Source organism: Pseudophryne corroboree, chromosome 12 (genome assembly GCF_028390025.1).
Source record: "Pseudophryne corroboree isolate aPseCor3 chromosome 12, aPseCor3.hap2, whole genome shotgun sequence".
NCBI classification, from domain to species: Eukaryota; Metazoa; Chordata; class Amphibia; order Anura; family Myobatrachidae; genus Pseudophryne; species Pseudophryne corroboree.
In genome coordinates this window covers 43,172,507-43,198,008 of record NC_086455.1, presented here as the reverse complement: position 1 = coordinate 43,198,008, position 25,502 = coordinate 43,172,507, and the positions used below count along the sequence as shown (strand labels likewise).

The 25,502-nt window shown below is 47.3% G+C and overlaps 1 protein-coding gene across 1 annotated transcript in view; it reads left to right on the top strand.

The window, feature by feature from the left end:
* ADSS1 (adenylosuccinate synthase 1) overlaps window positions 1-25,502 on the top strand; it is a 124,917-nt gene that overhangs the window by 32,209 nt on the left and 67,206 nt on the right. The window contains exon 2 of the mRNA XM_063947420.1: window positions 24,336-24,438. Coding sequence (XP_063803490.1) covers window positions 24,336-24,438 — 103 coding nt within the window. The remainder of the gene's footprint in view (window positions 1-24,335; window positions 24,439-25,502) is intronic.

Genomic DNA, 25,502 nt, shown 5'->3' with positions numbered 1-25,502 from the left:
CACGCCCTGCGTTCGGCCAGCCACTCCCCCGTTTCCCCAGGCACGCCTGAGTTTCCACCTGACACACCTGCATTTTTTTAGCACACTCACGGAAAACGGGCAGTTACCTCCCAGAAACACCCACTTCCTGTCAATCACTCCCCGATCAACAGAGCGACTGAAAAGAGTCGCTCGGCCTTATGGAAAATTGCATAGTTTTGTGTGAAAGTACTTGGCGCGTGTGCCCTGCGGCCCATACGCATGCGCAGAACAGCCCATTTTTAGCCTGATCGCTATGCTGCGAAAAACGGCAGCTAGCGATCAACTCGGAATGAGGGACACGGTGCGTACACAGTCTTAGGATATCTCAGGAACGGGTTGAAAATCAAAACAAGGGCTGACGACTGTACAAGTGTGTACACAGCTTTAGTTATGTTTAGGAGAATGTTGGGTTTTCAGTTTCTTAAATTAATTTACTAACAGTCCCAACCCCTTAACTAGAGACTGGTAGCCATTTAAACCAGGCTTCTCCGTTCCTTTTAAAGCCCAGAACAGATGCAGAGTGACAGAACAACCAATGACAAGAAGCCACATCCTCCCACACATACCCTCCTCCTCCACCGTTCAAAGTTGGTGAACTATTACAGGTCCAACAGAATAATGGGAAAATAGTTGCACATAGCAGCCACCAAGGCTGGGGAGGAGCATGTTGGTGAAAGCCATCGTTGCCTACCTTTAAAGTCTTCTCTCTGGGAGAAGCCCGGAGAGGAGACGTTGTTTGCTACTTTGGGAGGGGTCAAGGCTGTCACATCACTAGGCCTGCCACTAAAATACAGCAATTCACAAGTACGCTGGGAGGGGGTGGGGTTAAATGATGCAAATTTGGTGCTTCAATTTCCAGTATGATCTCTTCACCCTGCCCACTTCACTAGGAACTTGAAGTGGGTCCATGAAATGCAGAAGATCCAACCACTCTTCCAAGGGCATGGTGACTAGCCGAAAAATTGTGAGTCTCCCGCAACTTACGGGGGAGTAGACAAGTATGGTAAGATATTTTTAATAGGTGGCAGCGCAGCATTAAAGGGAAACTGTTTCAGACTTTTACAAGATACCCCTTCCCCTGAAATATCAGAATCAGGGATGTCCCATGTCCAAGTCACCTGAAGTTCAGGGTGTGTCCTCATGTGTGCTGTAATATCATTTCCTCCAAGCTTCTCGTATCGCACTGAAATGGTGGCGCATTTATTTAGTTTTGTCATTTCCGTGTAATGTATGGACAGATGATCTTATGGTGATTGTTATAGATATAAATAAGCGGCACAGTTACACTCATTGTAACGCATGGGACGTTGTGACTTGGAGGTCAGCAGCAGTGCTTCTGTAATAGGTTCTTCATGGCAGGAAGGTGGATAGCTGACCGTAGTGCAAAGTCATCACATTCCTGTCTCTGGAGGGGAAGCGGCCGGGGTGCTTAGCACTTGAGGAATGTGCATCATATAATGTTGTCAAGTGTCAATAATTTTGCTGTTTCCCTTTCAGAGACTGGAAGCTGACAAATAATAACTCTAAATTCTTCATCTCGTCACCATGACAATACTGTCACATAATATGGACTACCGACACTGGACACAGAGAATAAGAAGGAAGCTAAAATATTAATTATTTCATAGCCGATCAGCGGGGCTTCCTATTGAATTACCAGAATTTTAATTACGTTGCACTGACTGATTGTAAAGTGTTATCAATGAATGTGGTGTAGACGATCTATATTCCTTAGGTTTACAGTCAGAGCCACATTAAGGGGGGGGGGGGGGCAGGGGGTCAGGGCCCCTCTATCTTAAGGTGCTCCCCGGTCAGAGCTCTGCACCGCACTGGTGAGGCTGGAGATTGCATGGATCAGTCTCCGATCGTGCTGCCCGAGAGGAAGGGGGAGGAAGCTGGATGCACCGCACTCCTCCCCAGGCAGCATGGAACCCTCTCTCCCCCGGCAGCCTGGAGTCTTCTCTCCCTGCTGCAGTGTGCGGGCCAACTCCCCTCCCCCACCGACGGCTTTTGTTGCCGGTGGTCAGCCTTGTTGTGGTGGGGTAGCAGCGGGTGCAGCCGGGGGGGGTGTAGTAGGGTATGCCGGCGGCCGGGCTCCCGGTGGCCAGCATACCGGCACCGGAATCCCGACTGCCGGCATATCGACAGCTGGGCGAGCGCAAATGAGCCCCTTGCGGGCTATCTATTCTCCCTCCAGGGGAGTCGTGGACCCCCAAGTGGGAGAAAAGATGTCGGTATGCCGGCGGTCGGGATTCCGGTACCAGTATGCTGGGCGTCAGGAGCCCGGCCGCCGGCAAACAGAAGACCACCCCAGCCTGGGGGTGGTTGCTGGTGGGAGGGCCCATTTGTCTTGGGTGCCCTGGGCCTCCTGAGGGCTTAATCTGCCCCTGTATACAGTCATTAGGTCGACCACGTATGGTCGACAGACACAAGGTCGATACGGACAATAGGTCAACATAGACAACATAGACAAAAGGTCTACATATAAAAGGTTTGCAATGAAAAAGGACAACAGGTACAAAAGGTCAACATGAAAATGGTTGACACAAAAACGGTCAACACTTTTTTGCATTTTTGGGGTTAGTGTGGAAAGTTTTTTCAACTGGGACCACCATTTGTAGAAACGCATCCCCTTGCAGGCTCGCTTTGCTCCCCACGCTTTGGGCACGGTGTCTCGCTATGCTCGCAACAAGGTTCCTAAGGTTATGATCTGTAACATGGAAAGTCAAGGAAGGAACATGTCCACAAACATGTAAAAAAACACCATAAACATGTGTCAAACATATGGGTGTCAACCATTGTCACCTCGACCATAAGGACCTGCCAACCTTTGCTAGTGTCGACCTTTCATATGTTGACCTTTTTTCATGTCAACCTTTTCTCCATGTCGACCTTGTGTCTGTCAACCATATGGGATCGACCTAATGACTGTGTCAGCAGGAGGGTCAAACCATTTACTCCATGGGTATGTACTGTATGCAGTACAGCTGCTGCATATAAAGAGCACCAAACTCTATACGGGAGATGTGTCAAACCTTCTAAAAAAGACAAGTTGCACAAAATAACCAATTAGCTTTTAGCTAAGATGCATCAAATACATTCTAGAAAATGATAGCTGAAAGCTGATCGGTAAAGGATTATAGAGGGGATCTCCGGAGAGGGATATCCCTTCTAAAAAATATTGGTTTTCCAAATTGCACAGCATCATTAACTATGGCAGTGTATTCCTTTGCTAGCATGAGAGATGAGAAATTTGAAAAATGTTTGCCTCTTTGCGCGTTTCGCCATGGGATTTTGTACATTACATGAGCGGAATTTGATCTTAAGTGAGGGCTGTACTACACGCGCGTTTCGCCATGGGATTTTGTACATTACATGAGCGGAATTTGATCTTAAGTGAGGGCAGTACTACACCAGTCACTACAAAGCAGAACTGACTTCCCATATAAGATAGAGTCATAGCCCAGGACTATCAGAATCTCTGTTGGGGCCCAGTAGTGGGGAGCTTGGCCACACTTAGATGAAAATACCATTGCTCATTTTACATGCGTCTGGTCCCGGTCCACACCATCCTGTGGGAGTGGCTGCGCCCCTTCCGGAAGGCTTGGGATTATTGTCAGGCAGATGGCCCGCTAGCTAGTCTGGGCTCCATACCCCAGTACCTCCCTTTACTGACCCGATGATCGGTGGCCCTGTTATAGACTATAAATTGCATCAAATGGGAATTTACAAATACAGGGCAGAATTGCATTCCACCGAATGGTGAGGAAAATTGGAACTAAAAGACCGTACCTCTGGAACTGTGCACCTCTGTATACAGGCTTGGACTGGCCCACAGGGGTACAGGGGAAACCACCGGTGGGCCCCACTGCCTGGGGCCCCACCTTCTGCTCTAAGGATCAGGTTCCAGACTGTGCACTTGAATTATACATCATACATATGTCACCTTATACTGGGCTGTGGTGTATTTTCTACAGTGCATTGCTGTTATTAATCTGTTATTAATCTGGTACATTATCATGCATGCAACATCTAAAATTTACTGTATATATTCATGAAGGGGCCCAGACGTTGCACTCTCTAATGGTTAGTCAAACCAATGAGGTTGTAGGCCACACACCCTCTGCGGACAGGCCACACCCCTAAACATGGGCCCTTACCACTACATTCCCCCGGTGGGCCCTACATCATACTTGCCTACCTGACCCTCTCCATGAAGGAGAAAATGCTTTGTTCCTGGACTTTCCTGGTAATGTATGATTGCCATCACCTGTGGTGAAACACCTTTCTTATCCATTAACTAGCTCACCACAGGTGATGGCAATCATACATTACCAGGAAAGTCCAGGAACAGAGCATTTTCTCCCTCATGGAGAGGGGCAGGTAGGCAAGTATGCCCTACATGCCTCAGTTTGACACTGTCTGTATAACATCCAAAGGTAGTCAGTATTCTTTAGAAATCATTGATTGCATGTTTGCCATACCGTCTACACCAGAGCCTCATCATCATAACCTAATACCTTTCAAATGGGCAAACGACAACGTAACATAGTATCTGAGGTTGAAAAAAGACAATTGTCCATCGAGTTCAACCTATTTGTGGTGTCCTATGCATGATGATTTGACTAAAATTTCTGACTGATGCTGCTGTCAGCCGTTGCATTTTACCCCTATTTATAGTAGTGATGAGTGGATTCGGTAGTAACTATAATGCATGACTATGCACCATACCCCTGGATATCCTTATCCATTAGGAATTTATCTAACCCATTCTTAAAGGTGTTGACAGATTCCGCCATTACAACTCCCTCGGGCAGGGAATTCCAAACATGTATTGTCCTTACCGTGAAAAAGCCTTTACGCCGTATTGTGCGGAATCTCCTCTCCTCTAACCTGAGCGAGTGTCCACGAGTCCTCTGTGTTGATCTAACCAAAAACAGGTCCCGCGCAAGATCTGTATATTGTCCCCTTATATATTTGTAGATGTTGATCATATCCCCTCTTAGTCTCCGCTTTTCCAGTGTAAACATGCCTAGTCTTGCAAGCCTTTCCTTGTATTCCATCGTCTCCATGCCCTTAATTAGTTTGGTCGCCCTCCTCTGTACCTTTTCTAGCTCCAGGATATCCTTTTTGTAGTACGGTGCCCAGAATTGTACACAGTATTCAAGGTGTGGCCTCACTAGTGATTTATATAACGGGAGTATAATACTCTCGTCCCTAGCATCAATACCCCGTTTTATGCATGCTAATATCTTATTAGCCTTCTTTGCTGCAGTCCTACTTTGGGTACTACTGCTTAGCTTGCTATCTATGAGGACACCTAAGTCCTTTTCCAGTACAGAATCCCCTAATTTTACCCCATTTAGTAGGTAGGTGTAATTTTTGTTCTTGTTACCAAACTAATATGATGCAAGAACTATGGTCCTAATTTAGACCTGATCGCTGCTGTGCAAAATCGCGTCCGGTTATCGAATGTGCAGGCGGATCGTAATGTGCGGGTGTGAGGCCAAACTGCAAAGAATCCTGCTTGTTTTTTGAATGCCAGGTGGATGCAGGCTAACTCCCAGGAAGTGGGCGTTTGGGGGTGGTAACTGCCCGTTTTCTGGGAGTGCCTGGAAAAACACAGGCGTTCCCAAGCGTTTTCAGGGCGGGTGTGTGACGTCAGCTCCGGCCCCGATCATCCTGTATCGCACTGTAGGAGTAAGTCCTGGGCTACGCACACACTGCACAGAATGGAAAAATCATTCGATGGTGAATGAGTTGCGAACGGATTGACAGCTGACCTGCGCTTGTAAAGCTTTTTGCACTGCGTACGCAGATTGCATGGGGCGGGTATTCACCCTGTCTGGGCAACGACTATCCGATCACAAACCTCTGCAAATTCGGAGACGAGAGATCAGGTCTGAATTAGGCCTTATATTTTCACTGGTAAATTAAATTATTCTAATTAAATGCATATTTGTTTTTGAACTTACACATTCTGTACTCATTCTTATTTTTCTATTCGTAGTATTATTTTAATACTCTCCCATAACAATTATTAACATTGAAGGCACGTCCCAATATCAAAAGAGATATTTACTCTATAAGTAAACCCTTCACATTATTTGCATCCTATTTTTTTTATTATTTTTGCTTGCTCCCAACTCTGAATCAGCCCCTGATTGAGCAAATTGCCTTCTTTGTGGTATAGCTTGGCAAGTTACATATGGATGGACTGTAGGTGCCCCTTGGGGGGGTGGTATTCATGTGACCGCCGGTCAGCTGACTGTCACATGACCTCCTCCACCAGCCCGACGGGTCACTATCCCGATGGTCGGCATGCCGACCAACAGGGAGTATTTCCACTGACCGCCGGTCAGCAGTACTACACCCCCCTGGGGTGCTGAACTTCTAGTAAGATTTACTCTTAATTTAAACTACAGAAATTATTTGAAAAGCAGGTTTTATGTTAAAACAACAGTTTTTGCTGGCTATTAGCTGATTGCAGGGGACCCTGTAGCTTTATTTGCAAAAAAAAGGCTCATCCAGACTTGTATCTTTTGCCAATTGTAAACTGATAGAGAAATGGGGTCAAATGTAACAGCCCATGATTTGTGGGAGCCAGCACAGTGCCGTAACAAGGTGGCACTAAGCCCTCCTGGGAGGCCGGGGCCGCTGGTTTTGGCAAGTAGAGCACTGCCTGTAGCCAGGGCCGGTAACAGGAATCATGGGGCCCGGTACACTGATGTCTCCGGTGCCCCTTCACCTCTACCCTGCACCCCCACCCATGCATTTGTTCCCCAGAGCGTTTATCGCTGAAACGCTGGGCAGCTGCCACTCATCAGGCAGTGCAGTGGTGCTTGCTCAGCTCCTTCTAGGGGGCCAGGACAGGATCCAAAGAGGCAGGGACGGAGAAAAGCCAGAGCCGCATATCATCACGCCATTTATTCTGTACATTTGTCTCTATTTTACAGTGCAATGTGTGTTAACAGCATGAGCCATTGCAACTGTGGAACTCGATCCCAGCTGCAGCGCTCAGCTTGTTTTGTCTCCTCAATGCTGGTGAATACCAGGAGCTGTCTTCCCTGGGCCCCCAGCGCTACTGGCTTCCAGTAGTCCCATTACACAAAGCTGACCCGGGGCTGCGGTGCATCACACTGTGAAAATACATTTCACAGTGCACCCGGCACCTAGCGCCAATTGGTGCATTTAAACTTTGTGCCACTGCATGGTTTAGCCGCACTGGGAGCCAGCTTTCCCGTAATACCCAGTATGTGGCCACTCCACTTTTACCATTAGCGTACCGTGGGTAAGGCTGATTGCCTGCATGCAGCGCTGTCGTAATCACCGCAATGGGAGCCGGCTGTCGCGGCCCCCCTGCACACAGCTCTGCTGTTCTCACACATAGACGTGCAGCCCGGCCCAAGTCCTGGCTGAAGCTGATCCCTACAAACTGTCCCCTGGTGCAGCACACAAGGGCTTAACATACACATTGCCGCAGCAACCCACACGGCCCTGGCTTTGTGTGATGGCACCGCTTGCACAGCCCTAGTTACGGCCCTACTTTACTGTACTTCCCAACATTGGTGGGGGAAAAATCAACACAAAAGTGAAATACTTCTGGCAGGCCTGTGATCTATTAAGGCATTCCTCATTGTTCCATACGGCTGGGGATGATATCCTGACGGTCAGGAGCCTGACGGTCAGAATCCCGATGGAACCCGGTGAGTATTTTAGCCCTAACCCACCCCTCCCCACAGTCTAACCCTAACCATCCCCTTCGGCAGACTATCCCTAACCATCCCCTTCCGTAGCCTAACTCTAACCATCCCCTTATGCAGCCTAACCCTAACCATCCCCTTATGCAGCCTAACCCTAACCGCCCCCTTATGCAGCCTAACCCTAACCGCCCCCTCCCCGCAGCCTAATCCTAACCACCCCTAGCCCTAGCATAACCATCCCCTTCCGCAGCCTAACCCTAACCATCCCCTTCCGCAGCCTAACCCTAACCATCCCCTTTTGCAGCCTAACCCTAACCGCCCCCTCCACCGCAGCCTAATCCTAACCACCCCTAGCCCTAACCATCCTCTTCGCAGCCTAACTCTAACCATCCCCTTATGCAGCCTAACCCTAACCATCCCCTTCTGTAGCCTAACTCTAACCATCCTCTTATGCAGCCTAACCCTAACCATCCCCTTCCGCAGCCTAATCCTAACCGTCCCCTTCAGCAGCCTAACCCTAACCGTCCCCTTCAGCAGCCTAACCCTAACCATCCCCTTATGCAGGCTAACCCTAACTGCCCCCTCCCGCAGCCTAATCCTAACCCCCCCTAGCCCTAACATAACCATCCCCTTCTGCAGCCTAACCCTAACCATCCCCTTCTGCAGCCTAATCCTAACTGTCCCCTTCAGCAGCCTAACCCTAACCATCCCCTTATGCAGCCTAACCCTAACCACCCCCTCCCCGCAGCCTAATCCTAACCACCCCTAGCCCTAACCCTAACCATCCCCTTCCGCAGCCTAACCCTAACATCCCCTTCCGCAGCCTAACCATAACCATCCCCTTCAGCAGCCTAACCCTAACCATCCCCTTATGCAGCCTAACCCTAACCGCCGCCTCCCCGCAGCCTAATCCTAACCACCCCTAACCATCCCCTTCGCAGCCTAACCCTAACCATCCCCTTATGCAGCCTAACCCTAGCCATCCCCTTCCACAGCCTAACCCTAACCATCCCCTTATGCAGCCTAACCCTAACCATCCGCTTATGCAGCCTAACCCTAACCATCCCCTTCAGCAGCCTAACCCTAATCATCCCCTTATGCAGCCTAACCCTAACCGTCCCCTTCCGCAGCCTAACCCTAACCGTCCCCTTATGCAGCCTAACCCTCCCCGCCCCCTCCCTGCAGCCTAATCCTTACCACCCTTAGCCCTAACATAACCATCCCCTTCCGCAGCCTAACCCTAACCATCCCCTTCCGCAGCCTAACCCTAACCATCCCCTTCCGCAGCCTAACCCTAACCATCCCCTTCCGCAGCCTAATCCTAACCGTCCCCTTCCGCAGCCTAACCCTAACCGTCCCCTTATGCAGCCTAACCCTAACCGCCCCCCTCCCCGCAGCCTAATCCTAACCACCACTAGCCCTAACCCTGACCTTAATATTGTTGCCCAGCGTCGACCATCTGGATTCTGAATGCTGGGATCCTGACTACATCATACCATTTTTATGACCAAATTTAATAGGACTTCCCATTTCCCGCCCTGGAAATTGTTACTGCTGGTGTAATGCTGGTGTAATGCTGGTGTAATGCGCTTCTGCCATGATATTAACAGTGATATTAAAAAGTCAGCTCCTAACTGTTAATTTACATATTGGAGCTGAGTGGCTGGTGCGTTATCACCTTGCACTTATCACTGCTTTATCACTTCTCCAGGCTTAATACATCTGCCTCACTGTATGCAGCTTGTAGCTTTACCAGGACTAAGGGGGACATTTATTAAGCAGTGATAAGAGCAGAGAAGTGAGCCAGTGGAGAAGTTGTCCATGGCAACCAATCAGCACTGAAGTAACATCATAATTTGCATACTGTAAAATGATACAGAGCTACTGATTGGTTGATGGGGCCACTTCTCCACTGGCTCACTTCTCCGCTCTTATCACTGCTTAGTAAATGTCCCCCTTAATAACCTATACCAGTTATCAAAAAATGGAAAATACTTTTAACTGCGTAAGATATTTAGGGGTAAATTTACTAAGCGACAGCTTTTGAAAACTGCAGCTTCTAAGTGTATTTAACCCCTAAAATGTAAAATGTCAGTGATGTTTAATGCAAAGCACAGAGTGATCTATTTTTTCTATATAATTTCTGTTTTAGGTTTCTGAGGTGGTAGCGCTGAGAAGCTGCAGCCTGTAAAAGTGAGGCAACCCGGGTGCTGATCCCAGGGCCCCCACACAACAGTACAAATGTATAATTTGATGTAGAATTACCAACTTGTTCTCTGCAGACAGTGAATATGGAATTTCACACCAACTTAGCCTAATGTGAGGCTATTTAAAGCAGCAGCCTGCCTTGGGTATACTAGGGGTCAGGCCAGCACCTTGCAAAATAAAAATACAGTAGGAGAAGGTCAGGTTTTACATTACATGAACCATTATAGAATGGAGAGTGAGATGCGCTTTGCATTCTGGGTAACAATATCTGCTCAATATTAACACAATTATTAAACAATAAACAGTTATCCAATTAATATTTCCTGTCAAAATGTAGTGATTTCTCAAATTTACGGTGACAGTTTCAGTTTTTCAGTTATCAGTTTTGCAAAACTAATGAAAATTAACCTTTTTTTATATCAAAATATTTTTTGTAATTAAAATGTTTTTTAATAAAAACTAAAATATTACCTTGTATATAAGTAACTCCTCTTTCCGCGATCCAATGGACTAACATTGTCACAGGGAATGTTGTAAACTGCAAATGGGCCTGCAAGAATTTAAGCATACATCCTAAACTTTGAAAGGGATAACTGAATAAGGACAAGGGTGTAGCTACCATAGGTGCAGGGAGTGCAGCTGCGATGGGGCCTAGAGCTGAGAGGGGCCCACCTTCCCTGTCACAGTTACATGTGTTATATACAGGGGCGTAGCTACCATAGGTGTAGGGAGTGCAGATTCTATGGGGCTCAGAGCTGAGAGGGGTCCACCTTCACTGTCACAGTTACATGTGTTATATACATGGGCGTAGCTACCATAGGTGTAGGGAGTGCAGCTGCTGTGGGGCCCAGAGCTGAGAGGGGCCCACCTTCCCTGTCACAGTTACATGTGTTATATACAGGGGCGTAGCTACCATAGGTGCAGGGAGTGCAGCTGCTATGGGGCCCAGAGCTGAGAGGGACCACTTTCCCTGTCACAGTTACATGTGTTATATACAGGGGCATAGCTACCATAGGTGCAGGGAGTGCAGCTGCTATGGGGACTAGAGCTGAGAGGGGTCACCTTCCCTGTCACAGTTACATGTGTTATATACAGGGGTGTAGCTACCATAGGTGCAGGGAGTGCAGCTGCTATGGGGCCTAGAGCTGAGAGGGGCCACCTTCCCTGTCACAGTTACATGTGTTATATACAGGGGCGTAGCTACCATAGGTGCAGGGAGTGCAGCTGCTTTGGGGCCCAGAGCTGAGAGGGACCACTTTCCCTGTAAATGTTGCATATGTTATATCCATTTTTTACCATTGGCTAGTACATAGGAACCCTTACAAATTTTTACTTTGGGGCCTGCAATATATTTAGTAACGCCCCTGAACCTGCTCATTGTAATGTGGTCTAAAATGAACTTGAGGGCATTATAATGTTGCATAATATTAACTGGGGCACTGTAATATGGTACAGTATGAAGTGGGGGCACTATAGTGTAGCATAATATGACCAGGTGGCACTGTTATGTGGCATAATATGAACTGGGGGCACTGTAATGGGGCATAACATGAACTGGGGACACTGTAATATGCATAATATGAACTGGAGACACTGTTTGCCATAATGTGAATTGGGGGTACTGTGGTCGGACCTCCCGTTGGTGTATGCTGGCCAGAACTTTGACCCAGGGAACCTGTTCTGGGTCTTCCATTAGATGAATGTGGATAAAAACTTCACAGAGTGGTTGTGTATGTTGGATCCCAGAAGACATACTAGGGGGTTGGGGCCCTGGTTGGACCCCCTGTTAGTGTTCACCAGGCAGAACTTTGACCCAGTGAGCCTGTTCTGGGCATTCTGCTGGATGGATTTGAATGAAAACTTCACAGAATAATAACATTGGATCCAAGTAGACATAATAAAGGGTTGAGGTCATTGTTGGACCTTCCGTTGGTGTACGCCAGACAGAACTTTGACACAGGGAGCCTGTTCTGGGCCTTCTACTTGATGGATTTGGATGGAAACTTTAATGAATGTAATATCTGACTGAAAGAACCATAAATCAATGAACTAAAATAACTCATGTGTGTGTTGGAAGAGCTGCTAAGCTGCTAAATATTTTTAAAATGTTGACCGTTACATCCAATTCATTGATAACTTAGGGGTCTGCTTACTAAGCATTGGATGGAGGTAAAGTGGACAGAGATAAAGTCCCACCTAATCAGCTCCTAACTGTCATGTTACAGGCTGAGGGGCAGATGTATTAACCTGGAGAAGGCATAAGGAAGTGATAAACCAGTGTTAAGTGCAAGGTGATAAACGCACCAGCCAATCAGCTCCAATATGTAAATTAACTGTTAGGAGCTGATTGGCTGGTGCGTTTATCACCTTGCACTTATCACTAGTTTATCACTTCCTTATGCCTTCTCCAGGTTAATACATCTGCCCCTATGTTTGAAAAATGACAGTAAGGAGCTGACTGGCTGGTACTTTATCTCCTTCCACTTTACCTTCATCCATGGCTTAGTAAATAAACCCCTTAAAAACGTGAAGATTTAAACCCGGGCAATGTAGGGTACTTCAACTAGTAAAATATAAGGATGTTTTTTCATTAAAAGATTACTAACCGTATATACTGTATGTATAACACCACATTTACGGCACAGAATATATCGGGAGCTGAGCATTGCCCCATCTTCTTTCCAAATCCCATAGAAACAGTACATACCTGCTGTAACCTGCACCTCATTTCAAGCTGCTTTCCAATGCCATTCACACAGCCACCGGTATGATCACAGATGGCTTGCTTGCTCTGTGTTCAATGAACTTCTGCAGCCAGAGCTTAGTTTGGTTGCCTCCTGGAGATGACTGAAGGTAAAACAGTTCACAGGGATGTGTGGCAAGTTATAGGGGGAATTCAAATGTTTGAAAAGTCAGTTGGGTGTCTGTTATTTCCTGTCTATTAGATAGGAAAAAACAGACACCCAACTGACTTTTCAAACAATTGAATATCCCCCATAGTGTTAAAGTTAAGTGAACATCAAATTCAGCATTGCATCGTATACTGGTTATTGGACGGCCCAAATGTATTTAGTCTTCAAAAGAGATAAAGTAGAGACAGATAAAGGGGTCTATTCATGAAGCAATGAAAAGTGTGGAGAAGTTACCCATGGCAACCGATCAGCTGCTCCGTACAACTGTATGGTATGCAAATTGTAAATGTTACTTTAATGCTGATTGGTTGCCATGGGCAACTTCTCCACTAGCTCACTTCTCCACATGTTTCACTGTTTCATGAATAGATCCCAAAGAGTGATAAAGTATCAGCCAACCAGCACCTAACTGTCATTTTTCAAACACACTGTAACATGGCAGTTAGGAGATGACTGGTTGGTACTTTATCACCATGCACTTTATCACTCTCCAAGGCTTGATAAATCTTGGTAACAGATACATGACAGTTAGGAGCTGTTTGACTGGTCATTTATCACTCATCTCCTCTGTATCACTTTGTAATGTGACATTTGAGCCTAGACTTTAAACAGTAAACTGGTCATCACATGGGCTGCACTGTATACAGATTAGATAAGGCAGCAATATATACTGGTCAGTTGGGGCAGCATTGTATTTTACTGCTGCTCTATGAAATTGCAGTTCATACATTTTACTGACTGCGGAACTCCATGTCCCCATTGTCAAACCACATCCAGTATGTGGTGCTCACACTTTGGTGTCTTTATAAAGGTTTTTTGACTGAGCAGAGTATAAGGAGATTTATGGTAGACTTACCATTGTTAAATCTCTTTCTGCGAGGTACATTGGTTCCACGGGGAAACATCGGGGTGTAGAGATGGATCTTGAGCCAGGCACCAACATGTTAAAGCTTTAGTCTGTCCCAGGATGCATTGGAGCCTCCTCTATAACCCCGCCTCCAGGCACTGTGAGCTCAGTTTCGTTAACCAGTCCAATGCAGGAGCAGGTAAAAAAGAAGATAGATGTTAGTCACATAGCCCTGTGGAACCAATGTACCTCGCAGAAAGAGATTTAACAATGGTAAGTCTACCATAAATTTCCTTTTCTGCAGCGGGATACATTGGTTTCCACAGGGAAACATAGGGGATGTCCTAAAGCAGTTCCTCATGGGAGAGGACGCGCTGTAGTGGGTATGAGAACCCAGCGTCCAAAGGAAGCATCCTGGGAGGCGAAAGTATCAAAGGCATAGAACCTAATGAACATGTTCACTGAGGACCACGTAGCTGCCTTGCACAATTGTTCAGCGGACGCGCCTCGGCCACCCAAGAAGGTCCAACAGACTGAGTAGAATGAGCTTTAATAGCAGCAGGAGCTGGAAGACCAACCTGTGCATAGGTTTGTGCAATCAACATTCTAATCCATCTGGCCAAGGTTTGCTTATTCGCAGGCCAGCCATGTTTGTGAAAACCAAAAGGTACAAAAAGGGTATCTGACCTCCTGATAGAGGAAATCCTCTCCACATATATACGGAGAGCCCGTACCACATCCAAAGACCGCTCTTTGGAGGACAAACCAGAAGAGATGAAAGCCGGAACCACAATCTCTTGGTTAAGGTGAAAAGATGACACCACCTTAGGTAAATAACTCGGGCGAGTTCTAAGAACTGCCCGGTCACGGTGAAATATCAGGAAGGGTGGACGACAGGACAAAGCGCCTAGGTCGGACACCCTCCTAGCAGAGGCAATAGCCAGTAGGAACAGGACCTTGACTGTAAGCCATTTAAGGTCCACTGACTCAAGAGGCTCAAATGGAGACTCTTGCAGGGCATTCAGGACAACAGACAAATCCCATGGAGCCACAGGAGGGACATAGGGAGGCTGAATCCGTAACACACCCTGAGTGAAAGTATGAATGTCAGGAATAGACGCAATTTTTCTCTGAAACCACACCGACAAGGCAGAGATATGAACCTTGAGGGAGGCCGGACGAAGGCCTAAATCCAGGCCTTGTAGAAAAGCCAGAAGTCTGGAAGTACTGAATTTGCATGCATCGTAATTCTTAGCAGTACACCAGGTGAAGTAAGAATTCCAGACCCTGTAATAAATCCGCGAAGATGCTGGTTTGCGGGCCTTCAGCATAGTTTGGATAACCGCCTCAGAGAATCCTTTGGCCCTCAGGAGTGAAGCTTCAAGAGCCACGCCATCAAAACCAGGCTGGCCAGGTCCGGGTAGACACAAGGGACCTGAACGAGGAGGTCTGGGCATTGAGGAAGTAGAAGAGGACGCTCTATCCAGAGACCTTGCAGGTCTGAGAACCAATGCCGTCTTGGCCATGCTGGAGCAATTAGAAGTAGTATTCCTCCTTCTTGTTTGAACTTCCGCAGTCCCCTGGGCAGGAGCGACACTGGAGGGAACGAAAGTTCCATGGAATTGTCAGTGCGTCAATGAACGCTGCTTGAGGATCCCTGGTTCTTGATCCGAATACCGGAACTTTGTGATTGTGTCGAGACGCCATCAGGTCTACATCTGGTAGGCCCCACTTGTCCACTAGGAGTTGAAAGACTTCCTGATGAAGACTCCACTCTCCGGTGTGCACGTCCAGACGACTGAGGAAATCCGCTTCCCAGTTGAGGACTTCCGGAATGAACACTTCCGATATTGCTGGCAGATGGCGTTCCGCCCAACGTAGGATTTCGGCTTTGAGTGCCGCCTTGATGGTTTATGTACGCCACCATGGTGGCGTTGTCTGACCGTACTTGAACAGGCCTGTTCTGTATCAGAGGCAGGGCGAGAGACAAAGCATTGAACACTGCCCGCAATTCCAGAATGTTTATTGGGTGGAGTGATTCCTCCATGGTCCACCGACCCTGGAAAGAGTGTTGCTCCAACACAGCGCCCCAACCCCTCAGACTGGCGTCCGTAGTCAGTAAGACCCAGTTGGGGATTCAGAAGGGACGGCACCTGCTCAACTGCTGGTCCTGTAGCCACCAGGTCAGCAACAGACGAACATACGGAGTCTAGGAGATCATGTGAGACCTGATCTGATGAGGTAGGCCATCCCACTTGAAAAGGATTAACCTCTGCAGAGGGCGGGAATGAAATTGAGCGTACTTAACCATGTCGAACGCCGACACCATGAGGCCTAGTACTTGCATTGCCGAGTGTTTCGACACTATTGGGTGATAGAGGAAGTATCTGATCCTGTCCTGAAGTTTCAGGACCTTCTCTTGAGACAGAAACAGTCGCTGACTGTGTGTGCCCAGCAGTGCCCCCAGGTGCACCATGCTCCGAGCAGGGACCAGCGAGGACTTCTTCCAGTTGATGAGCCACCCATGGGCTTGTAGTAAGTTTACTGTCAGTTGTAGATGACTGAGGAGGACATCGTGGGAGTTCACCAGAATCAGCAAGTCGTCCAGATACAGCAGTATCCTTGACCCCCTGGCGACGGAGATGAGCCATCATCACGGCCAGAATCTTGGTGAAGATCCAAGGTGCCATGGCCAGTCCAAATGGCAAAGCCTGGAATTGATAGTGAAGGTTGCCAATAGCAAAATGCAAATATTGCTGATGCGATATGGCAATAGGTATATGCAGGTAAGCATCTTGTATATCCAGGGATACCATACAGTCTCAGGGTTCCATGGCCAGAACAATTGAGCGCAGTGTTTCCATACAGAACTTGGATACTCTCACAAACTTGTTCAGTGATTTGATTTGAGGTTGAGTATAGGCCGGAAAGACCCATTGGATTTCGGGACTAGAAACAGGGTCGAGTAGTATCCTCTGCCCCTCTGGGACAGAGGTACCAGCACTACCACTCCTGTATACAGAAAACAACCAGTTGTAGAGCTTGCGCCTTCAACGGATCCGAAGGGATAACCATTGTGCAGAACTGGAGAGGGGGACATCTCTTGAAAGAGACTGCTTACCCGTGAGAGACAACTTCTCGCACCCATGCGTCTGAAGTGGTCTTCAACCAGACCTGGGTGAATCGCAGAAGTCGGCCTCCCACCCTGGGGTCCCCCAGGGGGAGGCCTGCCCCGTCATGCAGCAGGCTTGCCGTGTTTAAAAGCAGGCTGATGGGCGGCCCAGGATTGTTTTGCCTTGGGCTTGGTGGTTTTGGGAGCACGAGATTGTCTCGTGAATGCCTGACCTTTTGCTTTCCCATGAGGCCAAAAGGAGCAAAAAGTGGTACCTTTTGCCTTCTGTGCAGAAGGGTTCGTATTTGGGAGAAAAGCAGTCTTAGCAGCCGCTAAGTCAGTCACAATCTTATTGAGATCTTCCCCAAATAGGATGTCTCACTTAAAAGGGAATACCTCCAAAGTCTTTTTGGAGTCCAGGTCTGCCTTCCACTACCTCAACCCCAGAATACGGCAAGCCAGGATGGACATAGTCGATACCTTAGCCGCTAACACACCTGCCTCAGAGGACGCCTCCTGAATGTAATAGGCAGCGGTGGTAATATGAGACAGGTACTGTCTGGCAATGTCAGATAAATCCTGAGGCAGCTCTTCCTCTAATGCCTGTACCCATGCTTCAATTCCTTTTGCAGCCCAGGAGGCTGCTATAGTGGGTCTATGTACAGCACCTGTAAGGGAGTAAATAGACTTCAGGCATCCCTCCACGTGCTTATCTGTCGGTTCCTTCAATGAGGTGACAGTGGTGACAGGCAGAGTAGATGACACCACGAGACGGGTGACATGGGAATCCACCGGCGGTGAATTTTCCCACTTGTTACACAACTCAGAAGGGAGAGCATAATGAGCTACCATCTTTTAAAATAGGGAGAATTTCTTTCCTGGTGAAGACCAGGGTTCTTGACTTGTCTACTAATTGGTCAGAATGCGGTAATAATGTTTTAGTTACCTTCTGACGTTTAAACTTATCAGGTTTCTTAGAAACTGTAGTGGAATCCTCCTCCTCCTCATCATCATCATCATCATCATCATCAGTGACCTGTAGGATCTGCTTAATAGCAACAATTAAATCAAGGACATCAACCTGAATAGTAGATTCCTCATCAGAAGCAGCTGTATCAGTGTCTGACTGGTCAGTATACTCCCCATACTCATCAGAAGAATCTTCCGAGAAATTAGTGGATTGTGAGGAGGAGGTAGCCCACTTAGCTGACCCCTTGACACGAGAGTGGGTTGGGGTAGGTTTATGTCTAACCAAAGATTGATTCAATTGCTGCAACTGGGTAAACAAATTATCCGCCTAAGGCGGATTTACTATAGGGACAATATGCGGCTGCAATGGCACAGAAGGTCCCATAGAGGAAGTAAGGCGTGTCACAAGCGTATTGAGCATAGTTGAGAACGCCACCCAAGGTGGCTCCTGATTGGTTACAGGAGCTGCGGACTGACCGGGAGATGTTTGGCACACAGTACACAGACCTTCATGCAAAGCTTCCCCCTCAGGCAAATCCCTGGCACATGCGCTGCATGATACAGGAGCGTCCGTGGATTTCCTACCCTTTGTGTTAGACATTTTGTGAATTTAACCGCAGAGCATATGAGTACAATACAGCCAGACAGGGTAAAATGCCAGCGAATAAATCTCCTAGTATGTGACTGCATACACAGTACACAACACCAGTGAATAAATCCGGTATTATGTGACTGAGTACACAGTAGAATACACTTGACAGTAAATACTGTGAAGCACTATATATACAACCCTGACACACCTAGTCCCTTAGGGTACTGAATACAGTGATAGCTAAAGCTAGGATACACTGAAAGTGAAATCCACACATCAGATACAGGCACACAGAGTCACAGTGACAATGCAGATACTTATTTTAGTAAGACAATAAAACTGCACTGGACTAGTATATGTATATATATATATATATATAACTATGGGGGTAATTCTGATTTGATCGCAGCAGCAAGTTTGTTAGCAATTGGGCAAAACCATGTGCACTGCAGGTGTGGCAGATGTAACATGTGCAGAGAGAGTTAGATTTGAGTGGGTTATTTTGTTTCTGTGGAGGGTAAATACTGGCTGCTTTATTTTTACACTGCAATTTAGATTTCAGTTTGAATACACCCCACCCAAATCTAACTCTCTCTGCACATGTTATAGCTGTCCCCCCTGCAGTGCACATGGTATTGCCCAACTGCTAACAAATTTTCTGCTACAATCAACTCAGAATTAGGCCCTGTGTGCGGTCCAAGACCGGATGTATATATCAGAATACTCGTACAATATATTTTGGTACAGTTACACTTGTTCTTAACTAACGCTGTCTTAATAACAACATGTAGAATACTTTAGTGTCTGTAAAATCACAGCGCTGATGTACAGGCGAATTTACAGAGGAGACAGACCTTGCCCTGCAGTCCAGGAGACCAGTCGCAGCTATTCATAGAAGATGGCACCCAGCGTCTCAGTCAGGGAGAGAGGGAGAGTATGAGCCAGCTCCAGGGTGGTAACACTAGCAGTAGATGGTGCCCAGAGCTGGGGGAGGGGCTACAGGTCAAGCACCTTCTCCCCTATGCTGGTCCACACCACTTGGTAGTATGGAGTCTTATTAAAGAGGATAGTAATATATCCGACCTGTACTCCTCTGCCTTGGTGGATATAGTGGGGTCCCTGCTCTGTTACAGTGTCCACGCCAGCGTCGCAGTCCATCTCCTTAGACTGCGATCGAAACGCGATTTAATGGCGGGTCCCGCCTGGGGGACCCTCTTACTGTACCTTTTCCCTCCAGTAGCAGCCACGCGAACCAGTAGAGCGTCTGCGACCATGTGCCTATGCCGGAGCGTCTCCGCCGCAAGTACCCAGGAACAGAGCCAGCGGGAGTATGCAACACCGCTTGGGAGGTGTTGGAGCCACAGCACAGAATGTCACCCTGACATGTAAGTGCTTAAAGTCTTCTAAAAGCTTTTCAGGGCTGCCCAGTGCAGCCCCCCTGTTAAGTGACCTGCTTCTGCAGGCACCAACTTGAAACTGAGCTCACAGTGCCTGGAGGCGGGGTTATAGAGGAGGCCCCAATGCATCCTGGGACAGTCTAAAGCTTTAGCTTGTTGGTGCCTGGATCAAGATCCATCTCTACAACCCGATGTTTCCCTGTGTAAACCAATGTACCCCGCTTCAGAAATCCACATTAACCTACGTAATTAATCCCCTCCTCTACTAAATGGGGTGTAGATCACTGGGTTGCACAGAATTTGGTTGGCAGTCAATAGGCTGGCCCCATATGGTCGACATGCAATAGGTCAACAGGGTCAAAAGGATGACAGGGTCAATAGGTCGACATGTAAAAGGTAGAGAGTGCAAAAAGTCGACAGGTACAAAAACTCGAAAGGGTCAAAAGGTTGCCGTGAAAATGGTCAACACAAAAAATATTGCCACAAGAGTTTTTCTTGTTTTGTTTTTTGGTGTAATTTTATATGTTAAACCACATGTGACCCCCAATTAGTGTACCACTTCACTCGCCACTCTTCGGGCAGTTTGCTATTCCCATTTATTGTCCATGTGGATGGTAAACTATGAAAAAGTTGGAAAACAAAAAACTTGTGCCAACCATATTTTTGTTGACCATTGCCTTGTCGACCATTTTAACATGTTGACCTTTTTGTACCAGTGACCTTTTGACCATGTCGACTTTTTTGTACCTCTCAATCTATTGACTGTCAATCTATCACCCGGATTCCCTGCTAAATAATGCTCCTTAGGCCAGAGGTTCCCAAATGCGGTCCTCAAGGCACCCCAACAGTCCAGGTTTTAGGTATATCCATGGCTCAGCACAGATGGTTAAATTAAATTGACTAGGGTGCTAATTAAGTCACCTGTGGCCAGGCATGGATACATTTAAAAACAGGACTCTTGGGGTGCCTTGAGGACCGAGTTTGGGAACCTCACCCCTATTACATCCACTAAGGCTGTCCTTGGTGGATGTAATAGGCCCTACACACTGGGCGATATCAGTCAAAGATATGAACGATCTCGTTCATTAATGAACGAGATCGTTCATATCTTTGACTGATATCGCCCAGTGTGTAGGGCCTATTATGCAACTGTTCATATCTTTGAATGTGGAGGCACCAGCGATGAACGATGCGCGGCCCCGCACTCGTTCATCGCTGGTGCCCCGTCCGCTGTGCATGCAGGCCAATATGGACGATCCCGTCCATATTTGCCTGCACTTCTATGGAGCCGGGTGACGGGGAGTGAAGAAACTTCACTCCCCCAGTCACTGATCCCCTGCCGCCGGGTCGCCCATCGACCGTATCCGTCGTCGGGCAGCTCGGCGGCGGATCGACAAATGTGTAGGTCCCTTAAGACTCCCCATTCCACTCTGGCATTTTATAGCTCTTGGTGATTAGAAATTTCACCTCTAAATTGCAAAAATCATTATTAACAACAATTAACAAGTTGTTCATTAATTCCCAGATCTGAAAGACCAACACTGAGGGGAACTGAGAGGTTGCAGTGAACAGGACATGTGCATAATCAAAGAGCTAAAGACAGTTACCGTAATACCTGGCAGCTCTCAACATTACGTGACGTTTGGAGGAATTGGGAGTAAAGGTTATACAAATGGGAGAAAAGGAGGGCGCCAACCGACAATGAGATCTGTATGCTCAATCACCAATAAATTCTAATTGGGTTGATCCAACGGAATTCAGAACAAAAGCCTCAGTGTGACAGCTGCCAATTTAGCCTCACATCATTACCTCATAAAATCTAATCACATTTGCTAGGCCTACATGAAACCACGTCGGCACTGGAAATATTTTCTGCAACATATTTCCAAACCGCATCAATCAGAATCCCTTCAGATATATTAGCTACAACCAAAAATAGCTGGATTTACTCCTAATCCTAAATGATGTCCCATTATCTCCCCTTTGGAGCATCTTCAGGTTTCTCAACAAGAAGAAATTTGCTAATTATATACTATAAATACTGGTACTTTGGTGTCCCTTTTAATAGCAGATTTGCTGTTCATGTAAAAGGTATGTTATTATCTATTGTGGGAAAGGGTAATTTGCCACGTTCTGTTGCTCAGAACAGGACTCACTCTCTAGGACAAGGGGAAAGTAGGGTTAAGAATCCTGCTCCTTGTTACAGCAAAGACACACCGCTGCACTATGTGGGTGTGGAATAAAGAAGCCATCTGACAGATCAACGTGAGTGAAGAGTTGTTCTTTGTGAAGCAAACCTTTTACACTATTTACAGAATACAATATTTTATAATATATGAGCACTTCCTTTAAAGGGGTGTAGTATGGTTTGCCGGCGGTCAGGGTCCCGGCGACCAGCACACCGGCGCCGGAATCCCGACTGCCGGCATACCGACAGCTGGGCAAGCGTAAATGAGCCCCTTGCGGGCTCGCTGCGCTGGCAACGCTGCGGGCCCGGTGGCGCGCTATGCGTGCCACGCTATCTATTCTACCTCCAGGGGGGTTGTGGACCCGAAAGAGGGAGAAAAGATGTCGGTATTCTGATGGTCGGGATTCCAGCGCCGGTATGGTGGTCGCCGGGAGGCCGGCCACCGGCAACCTGAAGACCACCCCTTTAAAGGTATTTTTCACCTTTGGGTGTTGCTTACATAAACCCTTTACACCTTCCATTCATAGAATGATGAAACTTTAGCCACCAGCAAGAATCCAACCCAACCCCAGTTCATTGGACATCGCTAACTGGGGTGGTAAAATGAAACGTGGCACTGGGACATGTATGTGTCTTGCAGGCTCTCTAATTACGTGCCATAGTCAGAGGCAGATTGGCCATAGGGCTCACCAGGAAGATTCCTGGTACTGACGTGTCTGTGGGTCCTGTTTTGTATGTGGTCATGTGGCCCCACCTCCTACATGACAGCAGCCCACCGCACTGAGTACACTGCATTGCCACCATTCATTCTGTTATTCCATCTCTGCAGTACAGCAGCACTGCCATCCAGTGATGCTGCCATGCCTGCAGTCACGGTATGTTATACCTCTTGTGCTGCCCATGTCGGGCCACTTCTAGTGTACAAAATTTTACAGGGCCATTTTTAGTTCCAAATCCACCCCTGGTCTCAGACACAACTACAGCAAAAGATGCAAAGATGGCCGCAATTGCGCACAATCCAGCCCCCCCCCCCCCCCCCCCTTCACCCCCTCATCAGACCCCACTCCCATTAGGGATGATTTCATACATTTCCAAGGCTGGTTTTCCATCGCAATCTGCCCCTGGCCACAGTTATCTATCCGATGGCAGGATTCTGCCTCCCTACATTAGGACATCTTGTTTGGATGTTTGTTGTCCATATAAAAACTATTTACTTAGTGTAAAAGAGGCAATATCAGATTTATTCAATTAACTGACTCTGTTTATTACCCTTCTTATCATTAACTGTTATTTATGTGGCAAACACATATTGTGCAGCGCTTTAAAGAGCATATTTAGTGGAGCTTACATTCTGTGGGACTGATTCATAGACGTAGGATAATAACATCTTAGCTTGTAATATGCACGCAACGGCTGTACAAAAATATGCAAATGTCGCTGCCATCTGGAATTGTTTTCAAAACAAGTCATTAAACTTTAGCAGCGTCATTAAATGGGGGAGGAGGGATGATTAATTAACTATGGCAAGTATCACCTGAAAAAATATTTCTAGTTGTAACTCCTTGTTTGTTGGAAAAAGTTAATTAACCTGGAGCAGCCAATCAGACTCCGCCAGTCATTATTCTAGTAGTGTTTATGAACTGTAAGGATGTTTTGATAGCTAGCCTATGTGCCAGTGTTCATATCTGTCACTGAAGTACAGCTCCTGGGATGTTCTGCTGGGTCTGGGACTGAGGGTCGACAGCAAAAAGGTCGACACACCTTAGGTCGACATGTACAAAAGGTCGACAGGAACAAGGTCGACATGAGTTTTTTATGGGGGGTTTGTGTCGTTTTCTTCGTAGAGTGACCGGGAACCCCAATTAGTGCACCGCGTCCCCTCGCATGGCTCGCTTCGCTCGCCATGCTTCGGGCATGGTGCCTTCGCTTCGCTCGGCACAGATTACCGTTCCAATCATAGTCCACGTGGATCGTTAAGTATGAAAAGGTTCAAAAAAAGAAAAAAATCGTGAAAAAGTCACGTCGACCTTTTTCCATGTCGACCTTGTTCCTGTCGACCTTTTGTCAATGTCGACCTTTTGTCCACGTCGACCTAAGGTATGTCGACCAATTGGCGTCGACCTAAGGTGTGTCGACCTTTTTGCTGTCGACCTGGAGTCCGGATACCGTTCTGCTACCAAATCACAAGCAGAGCTAATGTGCCTGTGTAATGGCTAAAGAATTGTCACTCCAAAAATATAATGGCAAGTGTTTTATCATGCCGAGAGAGATAAATAGTTACTGTATTCATTTCTATACTTATTGTGACTACAGATGACAACTATATTGGTATAATCCTTATAAGTACAGTATTAGTCACAGCTGTTTATGTTTCTGTCCTATTTAGGGAGGAAATAATGCAGGACATACTGTGGTGGCAGAAGGAAAAGAATACGATTTCCATCTACTTCCAAGTGGCATTATTAATACGAAAGCAATCTCTTTTATTGGTAAGTGCATCATTATAATACATATATTATTCTGGACAGAATACTTCTTTTGAGAATAGTATAGAATTGGACAATTCACTTCCACACTAGGGGCCTAATTCAGACCTGATCACTGTGCTGCAAATTTGCAGTTTAGTGGTGTGGACAGTCTCCAAGGGGAGTGTGGCCTGCCACCATAGGTTTGGGTACCCATTATAGAGTGCATGGTCTGGGCCCCTTGATACATAAATATAGCAAATACTGATAGTGCGTGCATGATAATGTACCAGATTAATAATAACAGCAATACAGTGTAGCAAATACATACCTCCCAACTTTCTTATCACTAGAAGAGACACACGCGCGGCTTAACCCCCCGAAAAGGGGGTATGGTCTACGGGAAAGGGGCGTGGCTTTGCGGGATGGCCCGCAATCGTGAGCCACACTCCTTTTTCATCACTGAGGGGGCATGCCCAACGCTCCATGAGCCGCTGGCATGCCCCTTCTCCTTCTGGCTCCACTGAATAGACGCTGTGCGCATGCATACAGCGTCTATTCACCGCTGCTCTGCTAAACAGGGCAGCAAGTGCAGGAGCCTCCCAACTGCCCCTACCCCACACAACGGGATACTGCGGTCCGCGGGTGGGACAGCGGGACAGTCCCCAAAAAATGGGACTGTCCTGCGACAATCGGGACAGTTGGGAGGTAACATATGCAAAATGTATTATTCAAGTGCACAGTCTGGAACCTGTTTCCTAGAGGAGGTGGGCCCCCAGGCAGTGGGGCCCATCTGTGCCCCTTGACCCAGTCTAACCCTGGTCGCCACCTAGCCAGAGTGCAAACCTGCGCTGTGCAAGTGTGTGAATGCATGCGTACACCGTGCAAAAATTCCGCCAGACAGCGGACATCTGCAAATCCGTTCGCAACTCACTGTGCAGTCTGTGCGCAACCCAGGACTTACTCCTACAGTGCGATGAGAACAGGCTGATTGTGGCCGGAGCTGACGTCACACACCCTCCCTGAAAACGCTTGGGAACGCCTGCATTTTTCCTGACACCCCCAAATGTCCTCTTCCTGTCAATCAA